This window comes from Mandrillus leucophaeus, unplaced genomic scaffold (genome assembly GCF_000951045.1).
Source record: "Mandrillus leucophaeus isolate KB7577 unplaced genomic scaffold, Mleu.le_1.0 Scaffold27, whole genome shotgun sequence".
NCBI classification, from domain to species: domain Eukaryota; kingdom Metazoa; phylum Chordata; class Mammalia; order Primates; family Cercopithecidae; genus Mandrillus; species Mandrillus leucophaeus.
In genome coordinates, this window is record NW_012102809.1 from 7,089,393 (window position 1) to 7,111,770 (window position 22,378).

The 22,378-nt window shown below is 42.6% G+C and overlaps 1 protein-coding gene across 1 annotated transcript in view; it reads left to right on the forward strand.

Moving 5' to 3' along the window:
* Nucleotides 1-22,378, forward strand: part of LY86 (lymphocyte antigen 86) — a 63,162-nt gene that overhangs the window by 27,920 nt on the left and 12,864 nt on the right. Inside the window, exons 3-4 of the mRNA XM_011984599.1 lie at nt 5,937-6,023; nt 7,318-7,446. Coding sequence (XP_011839989.1) covers nt 5,937-6,023; nt 7,318-7,446 — 216 coding nt within the window. The remainder of the gene's footprint in view (nt 1-5,936; nt 6,024-7,317; nt 7,447-22,378) is intronic.

Sequence of the window (22,378 nt, forward strand, 5' to 3'; positions counted from 1 at the left end):
GAGTACGAGGGGAGGAGGCGGAGGGAACACAGTGGCATTAAGGACAGAAAAGAAGAAAGTTAATTTTGCGTTGTGCTGCTAATGGATTTCCAGCAATGCGATTTTACTGAAGCCTTATGCATCATCCTCCTGTAAAGGTCTACAGTGACCCTTGAATGTCATCCTGTGAATTCGCCAAGAAAATTAAGACACTCTAGTAAAAGTACAGCCTTGAAAGAAGACAGACTTCCAGATCTGTGCCCAGCTAGATCTGTATGATAAACAGAACACAAGCTGGCAGAATTGGCCATCAGCCAACCCAAAAAAAAAGAAATCAAAAGCAAGGTCTGTTTGTTATTTTGTTACATTTGGGAAGAATTCTGAAAGATGCAGAGGAATATCTGCTACCATTTGACCCGGAACTAGCAGTTCAACCACACTCAGACACTCAGTCTCCAGTGCCAAGTGGTTCTGTTTTTCTAGAGAACCCTAACACACCCCCCATTATTAAACAACCATCCAGTACTATTTTACTGAGCATTCAGAAGCAGACCAGCTTTACTCACATTCTGTTAACCCGATTTTTCCTTCCTTCCATAAACTGTTTGTGAGAGGCAGTCCTGCCAGTGCAGCTAAGCTGTGTGTGACTGGTAAGGTCTCCTGGGCCCTCTATGCCCTTTCTCCCTCCCCAGGTCGTGCCTCTATCGGAAGCATGCTTGTAATACTTAACATTCTCCTGGGGCCAGCCTGTGTTCTGCCAATAGCACATGCAGGAAGCAATACCAGCTCTTAGAGTAATGTGGGCCACAGGGAATGAGCCATGAAGGTTAAGATGTGTTTGAAGAAAAGTCAGTGTTCTTAATCTCAGGATGGTAGCCAGATCTAAGTACTGATATAAGAAGAAAAAGAGAAAGAGGGAGAGAGAGAGAATGAGGGACAGGAAGAGAGAAGAGAAGAGCATAGGATAAAGGGAGAGGGAGAAAGACTACCTTTACAAAGCAGGAAGGACATTGCAATCTTGGGGTTGCACTTGGCCGTGAGTATGTGGAAGACTGGTGCAAGTGAGGTTGGAGGGGAGTCAGCTCCTTTCCACAGTGACTCTGCTGTAAGAATTCTACCCTCCCCTGAGAGGAGGAAGACCAATTTCTAACCATTTTAAACCCAAGCAATAGAACTGTAAAAAATAGGCACACACACTTGTACACACACACACAGACGATTGCTAAACTGTTGACATCTGAATAAACTCTGTGGATTGTACCAGTGTCAATGTCCCAGTTTGGGTATTGTCCTCCATGTAAGATCTTACCATGGGGGAAGATGCGGAAAGATATATGAGACCTCTCTGTGTCTTTTTGCAACTTCCTGTGAAAATATAATTATTTCAAAATATAAAGCTAAAGAAAAACCTCAAGTAGAGCTAGAATATAGAAAATGGAACTAGCTGCATAAGAGTTGGGCCCTCCTCTATGCCTCAAACTACCCAGCCAGCAACGCAGAGGCCACAGGGGGCGGAGCTACATCCATGGACTCCAGGACTTACAGACACACATCCAAGCTTTCCCGCTGCCTGAAGTCAAATCGAGGATTGGTCCAGTGGAGTGTACCCAGGCCCCCACCATCCTCTGCTGAGGAATTTCACTCCCAGAGTCTGTGTCATTGGATTTTGTCTTCTTCCTACTGATTCCATTTGAAAGCCTACTGCTAGCTGTTAATAGAAGACATCCCGACAAGGTTGTCCTCCCCTCGACAGCTGCCCAGGTCTAGCCCAGCCTAGGCCACTAATGGAGGGTGGAAGGCACAAAAATACCTTTGGAGCTGAGATCTGTTCAAATGCTGCTCACTCTAAACCCAGCTTGTTTATCCAACTCTATTTTACTCATGAATGTCCAAGAAAACCTTTCTAGGAGAGATTTGATTGTTGCTGCCCTTAGTATGCAAAACAGATGCTGCTGGCTGTTCTCCTGGAGCTCTTCCTCACCTCCGGCAGGGTTCACATGCTGCTGGTTTGGAGAAGCCTGCCTTCGAGGGCACACCTGCCCGGGGGAGAGGGGAGCAGGGGCAGTTTGGGGTTTTCTGGGTTCACCCACTATAATGCCGTCCTCCGTTGGGCTGAGGCCATAGAAGTCAACAGAACAGAGAGCAAGGAGTGCCACATAGAGGCCAAGGAAGAAATATTGAAAATGAAGTCTTCTATTTCATGATGAAGCTTTGACTTCTTTCCTGAGCTCATTTGCTGAAATACAGTGAAGTATCCAGAGGAAACACTTATCTCTTTCCTCAAATTCTCAGAACACCAACTCTGATTAACTTTCCGATGCTATTGTTTCAGAAAGTCCAAAGTCAGATGATCCATCTTATATGATTAAAAGTTACTGAAGCAAGGGTCCAAGGGAAAGTCTCTCCACTCTCAGCCTGCCCATCACGGTTCATACTGTAGAAGGAGAACTGCTTTAAAATGCAACCTACCATCTTTTATTTTGGTAGGTGATTCTGAGGCATTTGCAGTATAAGTAAAGCCTGGAAATTGATAAAGCGATTATTTAAAGCAGTGATCGCCACCAGGGGTGAGTTTGTCCCTCATGGATACTTTGGTAATGTCTAGAGATATTTTTGGTTGTCACAACCAGAGGGTATGGGGGTGCTACTGGCATCTGGTGGGTAGAGACCAGGGATGCTGCTAGACATCCTGCAATGCGCAGAACAGCACCCACCACAAGGGATATCCAAAACAAAATGTCAATAGTGACAACGTTGAGGAATCCTGCTTTAAGGTTCTCAGCAAATTTACTACAAATAACCGCTACTATTCATCCAGCAGACAATCACTGGAGATCTAGTATAATCTTAAGAGATTATGTATAGCTCTGGCACTGGGGAGTCAGCTTTGCATTATCTAGTGGAGGAATGACAAAGGTATACAAACAAATATAATGTAGTATAGAACATACAAAGTGCCTGAGTGGAAATGCAAATAAATACAGAGAAGGAGATGAGTTTGAGAGGGTGGGATTGGGGGAGGAGGAGGAACCAATGTCACTTTCCCCAAGAGGACCACAAACTGCATGTTTACACTCAAAGATATCAGTCTTGCATATAAATTTGAAATAGCTGCTAGGAAAGCTCACCAAACCCTTAAGCGCTTTTTAAGCAATCTGTCTTTCTACTTTTATATACATATCCTCAGAGAGATGCAGCCTACAGCTTTCTTTGTGACTTTGTTCTTTATTGAGATTATTTTCCTAACAACAATGTGTTTCTAGTACCAGGAAAATGCTTTATTTCCTTCTCCCACCCTTAGTTGATTCTTCCTATCTATACCTTTAAAATATTGATAAACATACAGTGTAATTATATAGCTGCTAATCAACAACACAATACATACTTAGCCTCTTTTATTTTGCCTGGATAGCAACTTAAATTTATCCACAATTTTGAGGATGCACCTTCCTAAGCATCTGTTCATTGGCTTCTATCTTTTTCAATACTGAGTGCCAAGGATGTAGCAGGAACTATCGTCTCCAACCCCCTGCTCCTATTTTCCAGGCTGAAAGAAACCCTGGGACAGCACAGAGATACTTAGGAAGGAGTCCAGTGAGCATAAGACAAGAGGGCTCTTTCCCACCCTTAGGAAAATTAGTGACTGGACCAAAGGGGTTTTGATCAAACGAAAGTGTACTTACGTTAGATTTGCAAGGCTGAAATTGCCTAGTGATCATTTCCATTGCAGATATCATAGACAATGATGCATCTTCCAGGTCAGCAATGTGGATGATAAAACTGTCTGGAACACTATCATTGGCAAATGTGAGCTCATAGCTAAGCTGAAATGGAAATCAGTTATGAAACAGAACTACCAGATGCCATATGCCTGCACACAAAATATTCTGGGCAATCTTACAAATCAAATAAGTAACATATGTAGTTGAGGTTCTACTTTGTGAGTTTCACTGCATAATACCAGGGAGCAATTTGTTTGTTTGTTTGTTTTTAACTCTGGTTTTGAATCTTGACTCTGACACTTTCTAGTGTGGGGATCTGGATAAGTTAATACAACATCTCCCAGTCAACATTTTCATAACAGTAAAATGAGGTAACTCATACCTATCTCTTCAGATTATTATTTATTCTGCAAGTCTGGGTCCTGTCAGGAAAAGGAAGACTATATCAGTTATTTTAACAGAGAGAATTTGACATAGGAAGTTGGTTAGAGAACCAGTTGCTGGAGAACCAAAAGAGCAAAGAAAGGACCGCTGAGGGCTGGGAGAGCAAAAGGCAGAGGTTGTGGGGATTAGAAACTGGATGCTTGACAGAAAGACCCTATGGAGCTGAGACAGAATGCTAAGGAAGGGGTGACAGCTTCTGATGTGCTGTTATTGCAGTAGCTTAGGGCCCCACAGAGCTGAGTGTCAGCTGATGCTGGGAAGGTGCAAAAGAGAGCCAACTGGAACCAACTTCCACTGCCAAGGTGCTGGTCCATCACCAGTGACACTCCCAGGAAGTACTCAAGAAGGAGTAAGTCCCTTCTTCAACTCCAGCATCCATCTCCCTGCTATCTTGACTGGCAGACAGCGAAGGAGAAACATGATTACCGAGAGCCCAGTTAAAAATCAGAGGAAAGAGGGCTGGATTTGGAGCTGAGAAACAGCTCCAATACACGGCCCATCCATTCACTCAACGTGTACATTTATGGAGTGCTTACTGTGTGTCAGACTGTGAGGCTGTGAGACTCTCTGCTAGGTGCTGGGGAACCTAGAGAATTAAATGGAAAACACTCATAAAGTACAAGGCTCGGCTATTAGTACAAGGTAATCCTCTGTTAAAAATAGCTCTCCTGTCTCCAGCCCAGTGGGAAACATAAAGGAAAAGGAAATGGAAAACAAAACAAACAAAACAAAACAAGAAACTAGCTCTGGCCTTTAATAAATGTCATGTTTAGATTCAGTGTTGCAGGATAAGCCATGTAGCAAAGTACAGAGTGATACATGTTTGTACACTTACCGAGAGTGCCAGACATCACCATTTTAAAAATTCAAGGAAACAAGAGAATATTTGGGGTCAGGGAAGCCTTCACAAAGAAGATGGGAATGAGCAAGACCTGAGGATTTAGGAAATAGCCAAAAAGACTAAGACCATTGCAAATGGGAGAAAGCACGCAAGCAAATCAAACATGGTGGGAATGTGCTGGTGTGTTGGTCTCAAGGAATGGAGGATGGATTTATGATGTGGAGGATGGAAGTTGGAGCCAGTCACTCATTTCTGGACTTTATTCTGAGGCATAGATAAACCATTGAAGCTTTGTGAATGAGCAGAAGTTATATGCAGAAAATATTATCTTTATAGCTTCATCATATCTAGCACAATACCTGTACATAGTGGAATATTTTTGGGGGGAAGTATTACATTAAATGGGATGAGATGGGATGGGATGGGATGGGATGGGATGGGATGGGATGAGATAAAATGGAATTACAAAGGCAGATCTTAACTTTGAAAATCTTTTAAGAAAATATTTTAAGCCTAAGTAGTAATGTCTACTCAAGCTCTCCTAACTTTTGTACCTCCCTCTGTTTTGATAATAATAATAGATACTTTATTAAAGGCTCTATGCAATCCATGAGCAATTTTAAAGCCAAATGTTCAGGAACTAGAAGAATTTGGGCAATGATAACATTTTTCTATGATAAAAACGTTAACAAGTAAAGATATAACCCAACTAGCAAGACACTGTTCATTCCATGGATGGAGGCCCTGTTGTCAGAGTGAACATGACGTTGGCTTTGAAGACACTGGGGGGAGCTGATGAAAATATCACAGGCTTATTTTAAAAAGTGTTGGGCAATATGCTTTTGAATAAATGCAGTAATTCGTGTGAAAACAATGTTGGTGCAAATTTTGAATATGTTTGCAGAATATACAATGTACTCACAACTAATCTATTGTTTTCTTCTTCTCAGATCCATTACAAGATTTTGGCTTTTCTATTGAAAAGTGTTCCAAGCAATTAAAATCAAATATCAACATTAGATTTGGAATAATTCTGAGTAAGTAAAAAAAAATGATTAGCATGAAATAAAACATTGCACAGCCTCTTCCAACTCCACACCCCCAATGACTTACATTAACTATAATGACTGGCTAAACTGCTGTTCCCTCACCACTCTCTAGAATTAACACTGTTTACATCTTCATTTTCAAATCTCTCTCTGGGTTATATCCAGGTAGGGTAGAACTCTCACTTAAAGCTGTACTTTTGTATTAAAAAGACTCTAGGCACTCATTTGGACGATATAAGCATCTGGAATCAGTATACGCAGCAAAAAAAAAAAAGGGAGGGGAATATTTTGAGATTAAGTATTAATGTCTACTCAGGATCTCCTAACTTTTTTAGTTATCTCAGCAACAAGTAAATCTACTACCAGCAGTACGGTTTGTCATTTGTGTTATTTTGTATCCCAAATAGTTAATACAAATTCTTAAACCTTGACATAGGCAAGGAGGAGATGTAATATTTTCTCCCCTACCCAATCAATAAGCTAGAGCACTTTCTGATTGTTTAATTTTCATCATATGATCATGCAATTATAGTTAGTCAATATATTTGCTGTAGCTACTAGACTATCTCCTTTTCCAAAACAGTTATATCAAAATCAAAGTAGAGAGGTTTAATAAACTTAGCATGTGGAATTGTTCCAGAAAAGTGGAAGGAACATTCACAGAAATCAAGAACTCTCAAGCAACTTTGTATTTCTAGAGTCTTATCCAGTATCTGGACTCTAGCAGCAGCTTGAGAAATGTTATGGGGAGAGAAGAAGAGAGAAAAGAGAAGTGGAAGAGTGGGTGGAACATAAAAGGGAGGAATGGAGAAAAAGGCAGAGAGAATTGGGAGCCACCACCATGGGACCCACCGAAGCTTCCTGTGTACCTGTGCTGCAATACCTCCCTGGTGACAGCAGCAGGTGTATGTAGGCGTGACCACACCCCACCGCCATCATGGGGAACAAATGATACTCTGTAGCTGAGAAATTCCAGAAGCCAGACCTGCAGACTTCACATGAAAAGGCCATAGCACCAGGGTGGGGAGCTCAGCCAATTAACTACCTTGCTCCAAGCAGGTATTTTGAGAAACAGCCACCTTTCATACCCCAGGTCTCGTCATAATCCCCCGCAGCATTGCCTAAATGCTGTTTTACTAAGGAAAGAAGTAAACTGTTCCCCACGCAGAGCAGATTAATGGAAACAAAAGGTTCTTTAGCTCATGCTGCTGTATACTGTGAATGCCTTTGATACACAGTGAAACACGCAGTAAGAGTAAAGCTGTTCTTCTCTTTCCTCCAGGAGAGGACATCAAAGAGCTATTTCTTGACCTAGCTCTCATGTCTCAAGGCTCGTCTGTGTTGAATTTCTCCTATCCCATCTGTGAGGTGGCTCTGCCCAAGTTTTCTTTCTGTGGAAGAAGGAAAGGAGGTAAGCCATCTGTCTTGCTCACTGCTTGCAGGGGCCTGCGGAGAGATAAATGCAAACTTGCATCTGAGGCCAAGACACCCAGACCAGAGCTCTGTCTCTGCCCCTCACCTTTGGACGAGTTTATCCTCACTTATCAGCATGTGTTGCATAAAAATAACAATAAGGCCCATTCCATAAGGCCTACCTTACAGGGCTGTTGTGACTATCAAAAGGAAATGACGCGTATGAGATGCTTTAAAACAGTACATTGTTACTGTGAGTAGCAGCATTTTATAAACAGGGCTGGCAGCAGAAAGAGCCAAGAGCTTCCAAAAATCCGTTGCGGTTCAGAGTGGTTCCAGGTTTTCCCTCCACAACTTCCTTAGTGGCAGGGTGTCCTGAACGTAGTAATGGACTTCAAAAAAGAAAAACAAATGAAGCTTATGATATGTCACCACCTTTCCCAACGTGGGTCATTGACTAACAGGGGCATCGGGTAGTTACATTAGAAGTAGACAGGCAGAAACCCCATTACATTAGCTACCTTTTCTCCAGTGCACCAACCCTCTACTCCCTGCCTTACAGCCTTGAAGAAAGAGAAGGTAGCCTTCCGCCACCTGTCCCCACCTCTCCTTTCCTCCTTGTCTTTACCACGGCTTCACCAAGGCCCTGAGATGCTTCCGCGGTGTAGTTAAAACCTGGCTCTATTCTCTGACTGTCCTTCCCCAGGAGTGGTTCTCTCCCAGCTGCTCTCCCCTCCCAGGGTCTCCTTCCTACTCCCACTGGCCAAGGCGGGGCATACTCCCAATACACCCCTCACCTCACATCTCAGAAATACCCCTTTATCTATTTTCCCATTCAAGAGAGCTAGAATTTTAAACAGTAAAGTTCCTTGTGAAATGAGGCAATTACTCCTTTTAAATGAAAGATCTAGAAGAAATTGAAATATCCTTCCTACACTAAGGGATGCAAACAAAAGAAAACAAGGAACTTAAGGGAGGATTGACCAGATGGAACCAGGGGAACTTTGCTGGGATCTGTAGAGGACAGACTCAGCCTGGCTCCCTCACCACCCTCGCCATCCCCGCCAACTGTGTGGCACATCACTCTATCCTAGCGTTTGCCATGTTGGACTGTCCTGGTTTGCTCCCGTGTACCTTCCACATTGGACTACGAGCTTCTTGAGGGTAGGGTCATATCACCTTTGTCTTTTTATTCCCAGTATTTCAAATGTGACTGATACATAGAGAGCTCTGAATACAGAGACACACAGAGCAAAATGCCTCACACGATGGAGCATTCGTACCAGGCCCTGTTATAAGAGCTTTTGATCCACTAAGTCATTTACTTCCCACACCAACCTTACAGGTTAATACTATATTAATATTCCAACTTTATAAATGTGTAACTGAAGTACAGAGGGGTTTAGGAGCTTGCACCAAGTCACAGAGCTTGAAGGATCCACGGCTTGAACCCAGGCAGGCTGACTCCAATCTTAGCTTTAACGAATGAATGAATAAAAGAACAAACAAGACAATGAATGAATGTGTCTTGCTTTTGACCAGGGGTTTATTTAAAATTATCTTTTCAGGAATCTTTCTGCCCAGTGATCTGACTTTGTTTCAAATTGGGACCTTTTTTTTTTTCTTAGCTAGCCCACCTTAAAATGATAAGTCAGTTTTCCTCTCAACTTACTGGAGACATTTCTGATTAATCAAGTATGTTCATGCATTTCCTCAGAATGATGAACTCGTCATTAGTCCGTCCCTGTTTAACCTTTTCGACCTGCCCTCAGCTGGGCCGACTCTGAATTCTTCACCCACAGTCAGTCCTTTCTCCCTTCTTCCCTCCCTCCTCTTCCTCCCTCCCTCCCTCTCTCCCTCCCTCCCTCCCTCTCTCCCTCCCATTCCTCCTTCCCTCCCTTCTCTCCCTCCTTTCCTCCCTCCCTTCCTCCCTTCTTCAGCTACATCTTGCTCCACCCCCCATACATACCTTAGGCATCAGCTTAAGGAATCCTTTGCCACTTTCTCTTCAGAGCCTGCATTTTAACACCTGCAACATTGTTTGGATGGTCCCCTTAGTATATGTGGCCCAATTGCCATTTGCTTTTCATCCACACCTAGCTCAAGTATCCCTTTCTGTCTCCGTCTCTGTCTCTGTCTCTGTCTCTCTCTCTCTGAAACTTCCTCCAACGCCAACAGATGAAGTGCTCCCTCTGGGTGCTCTGGGAGCATCATGTTCCTATTTCTGCTGTAGTTCTTATCTCAGATGGAACTGAATTTTATGGTTAGTGTGTGTGTCCCTCCCAATTAAACTTCAAACTCCTTGAAGGAAGGCGTATTTCTTGCTCCTATCCGTCACTGCTGACATGGCAAAGAGACCTGGCACAAAGTAAAGACAAAATAGATACTTGTTTTGTTGTATTTGCATGTGAACATATGATGGATTGAACACAACTTTACCAGTTCACCTTTAAAATGACTACTTAAGACTGCTTGTGCATGACATAAAGACATAACATGCATCAAACCCTAGCAGAGTACATTTTCCTGGTCCTCCAAGTATAAGAAAACCTTGCTATTTTTCCCTGTGTATGGTTTTAATAGGATTGATGAAAGAGAAGAGAGACGGTTCCCTAAATCAGTTTGAGGTGTTCAATTCAGTTTAGCAGCTCAAAAGGCTGGCGTTTGCCTTATTTGAATGCTGGGCAGCTCTGCAGCTATTTATTTGCTTTATTGCAATGGGAGTGATGACTGCATAGGCAAACTGAGAAGCTGGCACTGGGGAAATTGCCAGAAAACCTCATATAGTGTAAAATATCGTATAGTATAAAATGATCAGAAAAGTAATATATAAACGCTGCATGAACAAATAATTATGTAAACTACATAAGGCAGGGAAACTAAAATCTTAAAGTCAGAGGTTTTTTGGATTATTAAATTTTTTTAACCCACCCACAAACCTACTGCAGGAATGATTCTGTTCCAGAGAAGTGGTTAATACTAAGACCAGAAGGGGGAAAATGGCACCAGGAAGAACTAAAGTCAATCCACATCCAAGCACAAGCTGCAGTTGACACGTTAAGGCTTGCTGTGGGGCTTGCAGGTCCTTCTTAGCAGAGTGGTGAGAAAACCTAATGTCCACTGTGGGCGGCACATTGTGGTGTCACTCGCAGCTGAGCTGTCTGGTATCATTGTCACAGCATTACTATGCATTCCTCTGCAAACTGCATCTCGCTGGCTTTTCTCCAAGCCAGATAAAACTACAAAATGGGTCAGACTTAGTGAGACGGAAATGTTGCCTCCTTTCCCTCTGCCTTGTCCTCAGCTAGCTTTAAGGCAAGCATCACATTGGATTCAAAGACGAGCTGATGCTCTTTCAGTATGATTACTTATGCTATGATTGACAATGTGGGGGAAATAGCGTATATGGCCAATGATAGGGCACTGACTAAGTAGGTCATTATTCAGCCAAACAATGGTACAATGGCTGTGATTTTAAAATGATGCTGTAGATTACTAAATTACATGAAAATATACTTGTAAGAATATTATGTGACAAAGAAGCATGCTATGAAAGTGTATTCACTGTTGAATCCTATTGTATAAAATGTGTGTAAGTATATACACCAAAAAAATACTCTGAAAGAGTACACACTTCAGTGCTAAGAGCGCTTATCTCTGCAGATCTTTATTGTTGTCTTTTTTGGAAATCTTGCTTGCTTTTATGATAAATTTGCAAGGTTATTCTTTTAAATATTAGTTTATCATTATAAGAAAGAATAGAGAGAATAAATTCTGTTCCCCTAGGAATAAACCTAAGAGTTTTCAAAGAGAATGACAGCCTATGTAATATCCAGTGATATTTGTACTTGAATAGAAAGTTCTGAATCAAAGAGTTGCGTAGAATATCAAGGGATGATCTAACAGCCATCCTCTTGCCTGAGATTCCCACAGCCCTATTTACTCAGGCTGTGGGCTCACTCAGAAGGAGACAAAATTGGCCACAGTTTTACCTCCTGCTCTGTTAATGCTGCACTGGTCCTTCTGTCTTCTCTGATAGCATCAAGTCATTTAGATTTATTTGCTTTAGTTGATCGCCACGCTTTCAAACAGGTTCCATAGCTGCACATCCAATTTTAAGACAAAATTGAGCTTCACTGAATGTCCTTAATGACCACACCTAATTCTTAGCCCAAAGCAGGGAAGCTGCAGTCAACTCCCTCAATCCTCAAGAATAATAATGCCGAGAGAACCCATGTGTGGTCCGGGAGCTTTGGTCTGGTCTGCGAACACCAAGCGTGCCCTTACCCCAGCGGGTCTCCATCTTGGTTGCACATTAACTACTCCTGTGCTTTCTGAAGCAATGACCACAAGCCACAGGTCACTACTGAACCCTGCAATATAGCCAGTCTGATTAGAGATGTGCTATAAGTTTAAAGTACAGACTCAGTTTCAAAGCTTTAGTCTGAGAAAAAGAATGTAAAATATCTCTGTCATTGTTCCATGGTTGTATGTTGAAATGTTAATGTTTGGAATATACTGAGTTAAGTAGAATTTATCATTAATATATTATTTTAATTATTTATCAGTGATAAGATATTAATATTATATTAAAATTAATTTCACCTTTCAAAATGTGGCTCCTAGAAAACATAAAATTATACGTGTGACTCTCTTTATATTTTTATTGGACAGTGCTCCATTATTATCTCCATTTATAGTTTTGAAGATCCCAACATCCAGGCCATACCCCAGACCAATGAAATCAGCATCTCTAGGAGTAAGAGCCAAGCCAGGTGGTGACCAGAAGTGCTCTGTGTTGAGAATATAGGAGGAAAAACTGTTTTTTCCTATATATACCCTCATCTTAACAGATGAGGAACTTGAGTCTAACTTACCCAAGGTCACAAAGCCAGCAGGCTGTGGAACTGGGTTACTGTCCAGCTCCAAACCCTTCTGCTGTGTATCTTCCATAAACGTAAAGAAAGCTTTGCTAGAGAAGAAGTAAATTCCTTTCAGCTCTCCACTAAGACAGTCTTTTTCGATTTAAAGGAAGGGCATAACAAAATTATAGAAACCAAAGGATCTTCTTTGGGCATAACCAGCCATTATTATAAGGCAGTGGTTCTCAAAGTGTGATCCTCAGACCAGCAGCATCACCATCATCTAGGAAATTATTAGAAATGGCAAATTTTTGGTCCCTACCCAGACTTACTGAATCAGAAGCTCTGGGGTTGGGGCTTAGTGATCTGTATTTTAATAAGCCCTTTGGGCCATGTGTTGGCAAACTTTTTTCTGGAAAGGGAAGGATAGTAAACATTTTAGGTTTTACAGACCATATGGTCCCTGTGGCAATCGCTCAACTCTGCCCTTGCAGAGATAATATGAAAATGAGTGGACATGGCTGTGTGCCCAGATTACATGAAGTGAGGTATGTCTATATCTGCTGCATGTATTTATGATTGATTTGGCTTTGTTTAACTTATTTATGGACACTGAAATTTAAATTTCATTTAATTCTTACACGTGGTGAAATATTCTTCTTCTTTTGACTGATGGATCCTGCTCTAAGTAGTTCTGCGGCATACTAAATTTTGTGAACCACTGCTAGAAGCTAAGTCAGAATCCAGGGCTCTCCGCCAGAGTTACTGAGCACAGGTACGCTTGGGCTGTCACTCGGTGGACACTTGACCTGAGCTGCAGCATAAATTCAGATCCAGGACATGAAGGATAATGCTGCACCTGTGCTTTGACTCTGCTTTATAAGGCCTGTGCCAACAAATTAGATTTGGGGCAAAGGGGACTTAACAGAAATACTAGGCAGAGTGGCAGCTGGCAGGAGGAAGGGCACCTTAGGAAAAAGCCAGAGAGTGGCCCTGGTGGTCTCCTTCCCTCCCCACAGCTGCCAGGGACAGTCTGGAGGGCCATTTCATTTCTCTGTTTCTCAATTACTGCATCTATCAAATGAGAGTGGCCATAATTCATGATTGGGTAACAGCAGAGACTAAATAAGATATGCAACGTGTCTGATGCGTTAGGAATCACAGCACTGAGTCCCTGGGCTTCCTCCCCTACCTGAGGGACCTCGAGGCAGAAGGTAGAAGCATTTTGTGAAAACTGCAGGGCTGATTGATAAACTCTGGTAGGTCTGTCATAGAAACAGGCCAGAGGTGAGGATTCAGATTCAAACTGGCTCACTGTAGAGCCAGAGGAGCAGCCAGTCCATAACATCGCACACTGCCAACCTGCTCAGGATCCCAGAATTTCCTGACCAGTCACTGAACAAGTCTTTCACGGCTATGCTGTTCTGTTCTGTTTTGTTTTCTTCCTTTGATCTAAGGTCAGCCTCTAAAATTTTTATTTTCTGCCACTGGCTTGACTTCCACCCAGAATACATAATCTTAGGAATGTCTACTCCCTTCAAGGAACCTGACATCCATCAAAGTGTGATCTGTCACCCTAGCCCACAATTGTCTGACATAAGGACTTTTCCCAAAGTCTGGGCTTGTCAGCACTCACCAGCACCACACATGAGACAGCCACAGCCCTGTCTAACTTGGAATCGAGTCAAGTTCCCTCCAGTCTCTTTCAGTCTCTGATTTATCAAGCGTTCAACACATCTTGATGTCCACTCTCAATGAGGTTCATTTTGTTCAAGCAGTTCCCTAGAATATCCCACATCAGGAAGATGAGAATAAAATGATATGTTAAATAGAGCCAAAATTTGATTGTAAGATGTACTGTGGCGCCTGAAACTCAGGTATCACCCTGGGAAGTAGAAGCAACATTTCGTGCTTGCTCCACAAGCTCTACCCAAATAAAAAGTGGGGAGAAATGACCTAAAGGTGGCTCATGTTTGGGCCGTCAAGAATATATTGTGTAGGGCCACAGAGATGTGAGGTTCTCAACTGGAAGTGAACCTGGAGATTTGGGTAAAGACTCGGATTAAAACCATAAAGTACATAGAATGAACACATGATTTTCTTTCTTTTTAAAAGTTGTTTTATGTTATTTCCAACTTCTATTTTAAGTTCAGGGGTACATGTGCAGGATGTGCAGGTTTGTTACATAGTTAAACATGTGCCGTAGTGAATAACTGCACGGATCATCCCATGATAATGCCTAGGTATTAAGCCCAACATCTATTAGCTGTTTTTCCTGATGCTCTCCCTCCTCCCATCCCCCACCCTCCAACACACCCCAGTGTGTGTTGTTCACCCCAATGTGTCCAGGGAACACATGATTTTCACACTTGATAATAAGAGACATGTCAACTGTCAAACCTGGTTCTGGCCAAACCTCTGTGAGTTCTGACCAGGGTAGGTCAACCCAGGCAAAGTGGCCTTGGTTCCATAGCACCAAGTGAGTAATACTCTTTCAAAAATAATTTGTGTATTGATTCACAGATTGACTTGCAGATATCAGTTGTACACAACCTACTGCCAAAATCAGCTGAAATTAAAATAAAGGCTTAGGCGAGTTAGATAAACAAATTGTGTGTGTGTGTGCATGTGTGTATACACTGGGTGTGTATGATTATAAATGAGAGTATCTCAAGGTCAAGGAATCTTCTTTGAGACCTTGAAAGCTGTGACTGATGTAGTCCAACCAATGAAAAGCTGAGAGGACTTAATGATGCCTTATTCATGTTAGGATCCCAGAGAGGTGCAGAAGACAATGGTGACCACAAGAACTGCTGAATCATGGTGCATCCATGCCTGCACAGGCCACTTCTCAGTATGAGCAAAATCCATTATGAAACACATTCAACAGATAAACGTACCTCCTTGTGTGCAATATGCAAGCTAGAGAAAATAATCAGGTTTAAACTTGATTTTAAATGCATTAATATTTAAAGCTTGCAATTAAAGGAAATATTATGATGACATCTTTTGCAATCTGAAGAATCCTCTAGTTGAGAAAATAACTGGTTCTTGGTTTATCTTTTGTGTAAATCTGAGCTTTCCTACTGTTTGACCAAAGTGAGAAACACATTATAATTAGATGAATTTCAATATAAAACAGAGTAGATCCCCTGAGAACTGTATTTAAAGTCTGGAATAATATTGCCCATAAGGCAGATATTTTTCTGACAGAGCTAAGGGATTCTATTATAATACTCACTGATTTTACATATACAACTAAGTCAAAGGTGTAACCAGAGTGGGTGCTCGTGGCTGCCCATCCTCCCTTCCTTTTCGTTACCTTCCCTAATTAAATGTTTCTCTTCTGGTCCTGGTTCATGCTGAACACTTGGACCCGGTGATCCTCCCAGCATCATTCACTGCAGAGCCTTCTCAATCTCACTGTCTGTATCAATTCAAAATTCTGTCTTAACAATAATATCTAGATCAGCAGTCAGATTCCATCAGTTAGATTTCTATGACCTCCTCTATTTCTGTTTCAATGTGCTCCTTTCCACAGATCTAGGAAATGAAGGGAATTTGAGGGGGAGTGCTGGGAATGCAATCTGTTTACTGCCTAGATTTGGAAAAAATCCACAAATGCTTTCTGCAAAATGCCTTACCCCCTGCACTGCTGGAGTAGAAGACAGGGCTAAACCACCTTCCCAGCAGGTGCTACCTTGAAGAAATTAATCTATGCTGATGAGCTGACAACCTCTGTAAAGCATGCCTCCAGCCATGGCCCCACTACCATGGGCTTCATGATTCAGCTGTTTCATGTTCACTGCACATACATTAACAAATGCAAGCCCCAGGAATTCAGGCATTGATTTAGGCTATAACAGAAGGGGAATAAGCAGCTTAATAGAAGCCTAAAATTTAAAATACAGTAGTCCCCTCTTACCTGATAGGGACATGTTCCAAGACCCCCAGTGCATGAATAAGTGCAAGACCCCCAAGCCATGAATAATACCAAATCCTATATTTACTATTTTCCCCATGCATACATATACCTGTGATAAAATTCAATTTATAAATTAGCCATAGTTAGAAATTAACAATAACAACTAATAAAATAGAACAATTATAACAATTTACTGTAATAAAAAATATGTGAGTATGGTCTCTCTTTCTCTCTCTTTTTCTCTCTCTCTCTCAAAATACCTTAATATTTTCAGGCCGCAATTGACCACAGGTAACTGAAACTGCAGAAAGTTAAACTGCAGATAAGGGGGACTACTGTCTATCGTACATGTTTTCTAGGGTATCACCTATGTTATCCTTGTTTGCTTACCTTTGATTTCTGGGCCATTTTAGACTTCCTGCTCCTTCAGAAGCTGCAGGCTTTCCATCCCCACACTTCCTTCCCAACCTCCCCCAGCCCTACCTTCTGGTCCTGTCCTTCAACCGCTACCGGTATCCCCAGTGACAAAGTGGCTGAGATGGGAACTCATGTGTCTTGGCTCCTCTTCTCGTGGATGGATCTATAGACCCATGGAGGGAGTGCTGACTTCCTGTGACCTGAAAAATTGCACTATTTCTCCTGCCATTATTATCCCCACTGTCATTTTGCAGCTGCAGGCAGCATGTTACCAAAACCAATATTATTCTGGAAGCATTTCCTGTCCCCTGACTCATCAGACTGCAGCGCTGCTGCCGGAGAGCAGGGACCTTAGCCCAGTCCAGTGGTTCTCAACCTTGAGCAGGCATCGGCATCACCTGGAGCCCAACTTCAACCACAGTTGCTAGAAACCCTGGGGCTATCCCAGGGTTTCCAGTTCCACACATCAGGCGAGGAGTCTGAGAATCTGCAGTTCTTACATGTCCCCAGGTGAGGCTGATGATGCTGGCCCAGGGACCACACTTTGAGAACCACTAGCCTAGTGGTTACGCACAAGACTTGAAGGCAGACCTACACAGAGCTACATCTTCACTGCCACTTACCATTTATGTGACCTCAGACAAGTAACTTAATCTCTCGGAGCTTCAGTTTCCTCATCTGTACAATAGAGAAAATACAAGTGACCTCATGGGACAGTCATAAGGATAACATGGGATAATACACATAAAGCCCATAGAATGGTGTTCTGCACACAGCAAGCATTCAATAAGTGATCCATGGCAGCAACTTTGTGCAGCTGATGACAGATTTCTCCAGCAAGGGCTCTGAGCCCCTCAAGTCATCATCCATCTCAGATTGAAAGTCTGCATTTTAACAAGGCGCATGAAGAGGCAGTGGAGTCATTGAGGCTTAGAAGTTTAAGACCTTTTTCCTTACAGGTAGCAAGAAGATGCCTTTGGTCCAAGCCTTAATATTTTCTGATGGCTGAACAAGGGGAAGTTTCCCTGGCCCTCTTATCCCTGTAGGGAGAGAGCGTCATTTGCATCTCTCGTGGAATTGGAAATTTGAAGCACCATCATCTCCCCTTCGTTCCTTTCTTCTTTTCATGTATTATTCCTTGTCTCCAGACTTCAATGGTAGATTTCCTGCTTGTGATTACCAGGCAGCTGCTGCTGCAGCAAATTCATGCAGAATCACCAAAAACAATGGTTTACTTATTGTATTAGCAGAACTCCTACCCTCAAACCGCAAAAAAAAAAAAAAAAAAAAAAAAAAAAAAAAAAAAAAAAACAAAAAAAAAAACAGAACTAAAAGCAGTAGCCACTCTACAGAGGGCACCAGTAATGACTAAGCAAAACAGCACTTTTTCCTGCTAAATGAAATGAAAGGAAGCATATTGGTTTTTAAGGAATTCTAGAGCCCTGGGTGCTTTCTCCCCATCCTCAAACTCAAGCACGTTTGTAAATGAGCCAACCGTACTGCAACTGTACTTTGACATCAGTCAATTCTTTATGTTCCTTGAGCCCAGCATACTATGACTAAGGATGACCTAGGACCAGAAACACTTTTAATTTTCTAAGACAAGCTTCTTTACAAATCCTTGACAGTTATGGAATTTCATAAATCCAGCTCAGTGACATACTTTGATGTAATAATTGTTTAGGAAGCTAATTAAGAAGGCCAACTCACGGCTCCCCCATATCACGCAATCAGATCCCAGAGCCGCTGGTATTTGCATTTTAAAAAACTAGACATCCCGAGAGCCCTGATGTGCATGAGCCCGGACGCCCACCCCAGTGTGAAAAACGCAGCCCTCTGTGATGTCTGTTTGCTTAGCTTTCCAGTCGCATTACTCATTCCCAGGGTTGCCCGGGTTTCGGAGGATCAAGTCAATTTCTTCTCTTTGCTTCCATCATCATCTACTTCATTTCCATTTCTAGGAATCTAATCAGCCCACCAATTTATAAGTTGTATTTTGAATGTTGTATAAAGTATTTATCCACAAAATTTAGGAATTGGTTGGTAGGTGGGACAAAAATACTTAAATTCTTTTTGCTTTGCTGCTGGAAGTTATGTGTCTCTCAGAGGGGGAACCTGGACAGCAGAAAAACAGGCCTTGCAGAAGGAATGCTGCTGAAAACAAGTCATTTCCCTGGCTAGGCCCCGCTTCCTCATCAATGACTAAATAGTCGGCACCGTCCAGACAGTGGCTACTGGCCCCTGCAGCCATTAAGTACTGGGAGCATGGCAAGTCCAAAGTGAAATGTACAGGATACACATCAGATTTTGAAGACTTGGTATAAAGTATGAAAAAAATAATGTAAATATCTCATTAAGACTCTTTATATTGGTTCCATGCTGAAATGGTAATATTTTTAGTAAGTGGGTTAAACAAAATATATTACTAAATTAATTTCACTTATTTCTTTTTCCTTTTTTGTGTGTAGTTACTAGAAAATTGTATGTTGCATATATGGTTCACATTATATTTCTCTTAGCCAGTGCTGATCTGGAATTGCACTGTCCAATATGACAGCCACCAGTCATACGTGGCTATTGAAAGAATTTACATTTAAGTTAAATTAAAAATTCAGTGCACCAGTCCTACCAGACATATTTCAAGTTCCTAATAGCCACACATGCCTGGTGGCTACTGTATTTGATGGTGTAGACACAGAACATTCCCATCTTTGTGGAATGTTCTATTGCACAGATCTGACCTGGTAGTATCTATACTGCTCTGAAGTATTTTTAACAGTCCATCCTGAGCTCATCTGTGAGTTCATGTTAGAAATTCTACTCTCTGGCCTAGCCCTAAACCCAAGTACTTTCTCTTCTGCTCAAATCCTAGGTTACATCTGTGTCATAGTTCTGAAGGGCCCTTTGTGGAGAGCACAAATACAAACAAACCATCACCTTTGTCCCTTCTCAGGCTCATCACCTTGTCCCTCCTTTCTTAATCCAAGACCGCTGTATGAGCTTTCTATAGCTGCTGTAACAAATCACCATAAACGTCGCCATTGACAACAGCATCAATTTATTCTCTTACAGTCTAGATATCAGAAAGCTAGCATCAAAGCATCATAGAATTGTGTTTCTTCTGGAGGCCCAGGGAGAGCCAGCTTTCTTGCCTTTTTCAGTTTCCAGAGGCTGCTGCATTCCTCGGCCCTTAGTGACATCACTCTACTCTCTGCTTCCGTCTCCGCCTGGCCTTCTCCTTCTTCTGACTTCCTACCTTGCTCTTATAAGGACCTCTGTAATTACAACTGGGCCCCCCTGGGCCACACAGGGTAATCTCCCCATCTCAAAATCCTTAATTTAGTCACATCTGCAGAGTTCCTGTTGCCATGTAAGGTAACATATTCACAGTTTCTGGGGATTATCACTTGGACCTCTTTGGGGGGCCATTACTAGCCTGCACAACCCCCATCTGGAAAACCAGCATGCCTTGCTGACCTCCGTGTGCCATGTGAAAAGGCCCAAAACTGTGTCTAATATGGGAAAAACTCAAACTCCATAGGTTTTCCATTAAAATGCTTTCACAGAAGTCCAACAACTCTGAGAACGTCACGGTTCTCAAATGCACTTGCTCCCAAATCTGAGGCTGAGGCAAGAGATGAGTCTTTCTATTAGGAGATTGTATCATTGCTCCCAAGGACTTGCTTTATCGGGCCATTATTGTCACCTTTCCCCCATAAAACCACCACCTGCATGCCCTGTAACCACAGGAGAAATGACTTGGCTAGCAGTCAATGACGGCCCATGTATTATGCCCATTCTTGGCAGAGAAAGATGGTAAGGTGGCAAGGAGTCCCTCATCATGTTTGTCATGGAGAGAAAACCAGCTTCTACTAGGAATAAGTATGGTGGCTCACACTTGTAATCCCAGCACTTTGGGAAGTCGAGGCGCACAGATTGCTTGAGCTCAAGAACTCCAGATCAGCCTGGGCAACACAGAGAAAGAAACCCCATCTCTGGAAAAAAAAAAAAAATTTTTTTAAAGGCAGGAAGGGGCAGGGATAGCTGTGTGCAGTGGCTATCCCTGTAATTCCAGCAGCTACAGAGGCTGAGGCAGGGAGGATCTCTTGAAGCTGGGAGTTTGAGACCAGCCTGGGCAACATAGGAAGACCCTCATCTCTAAAAAAAAATTTAAAAATTAGCTGGGCATGGTGGTATAGTCCCAGCTACTTGAGAGGCTGAGGCAGGAGGATCACTTGAGCCCAGGAATTTAAGGCTGTGGTGAGCTATGATCACACCACTGCACTCCAGCCCTGGACAACAGAGTGAGACTTCTCTCAAAAAAAAAAAAGAAAGAAAGAAAAGAAAAGGAGGGTAGAGATAATGAGCACATCTCTGAATCACTGCAGAGGCCTAAGGAGAGGACCATGAGTGAAGAAACCCAGGAAAGATTTTAATTTTGTAAATGATTCATTACAAGTACACAGTGAATGTTTTCAAGTTGTAAATAACATTAAATTTCTCTAGGTAGTGAAAGGCCATAAAATAAAATCTCACATGCCTCGTCAAATGGATGGGGAAAGATATCAAAGCAGAGTTAGCTGGAAGCAAAACTAAGATAACTCATGTATAGAAAAAGTCATCCAAACTCAAATTATACAGTTATGAATTCTAAAGTACAGTTGTGACTCCAAAAACACGACAGCAACTATTCCCAGAACATGCTGACCCTTCACACAGCCAGTGGGGTGAGACCAAATGCTGGACATCCCCAAGAAACATTTAGAAATCAAATTGAGCAAGTTCTAATTATGGAGCAACAGAAATAATCCTCCAATAAAAGGTCACTTGACTTGCCAAAGGGTCCCAAAGTTTTCAAATACACTTTATTAGAGTTAACTTGACTTATTATAGGTTATTCCACTTGTGCACTATTGGACACTTGTGCACTAATCAGGGACAGTAACCCTCTATCCAACTGAATGAAGAAAACAAAGACAGAGATTGACTGTGCCCCCCTCCTCCTTCCTGCAGTCCCTCTTTACTAAAACTCACAGGCTTCCTCGCATGCTCTGTTCCTCCCCTTGGAGCACAGCTGAGGTCTTCACCTCCTGTCCCTGTCACTCAGCTCCTGTCTTCTCCCAGAGTGTGAGATTCACAGAATTCAAACAGATAATCCAGGGCATGAAAATTCTCCTTCCTGGCCTTTGGCATGAAAGTCAAGGAACAGGTTCCAGGGCATTCGGGTATCATTTCTGAACTAGGTGGTTCCATCACAAGAAACAGGTGCAAATGTCTCAGCAGCCAGGTGGCTAGGGCTACCACTAGCTCATCCGTGGCCTTGGTATACATTAGAAAAAGGGGAACCTTCTGCCAGGAAGTGTTCTTAGTGTGGGGTACCCCCAAGTAAAGCCAGGTTCAAGAACTTAGGGGTGGGTAGTACTCTGGGCCGTGATGCCAGGAAGCAAGGGTGATGGGGAAAGCCAGTGAGAGACGCATCAGGGAGCTGATGACCAGCACAGGGAACTAGGGCTCCATCCCTCAGCAACCCCTGGGGAGCTGCAGCGAGTGCCTCAGAATTGTCTTTCTCAGGGTCAGGAAGCTTCAGGAGTTCACATCCCTGCACTTCCCAGTTGCCCTACATGGGCTTCTCTGAAGCAGGAAAGCATGCAGAGGGGCAGCCCCTTGACACGGAGTAATGTCAGAGGCCCTGCTGACGCCCGTTCCAGCAGCCAGGATTCCACCAG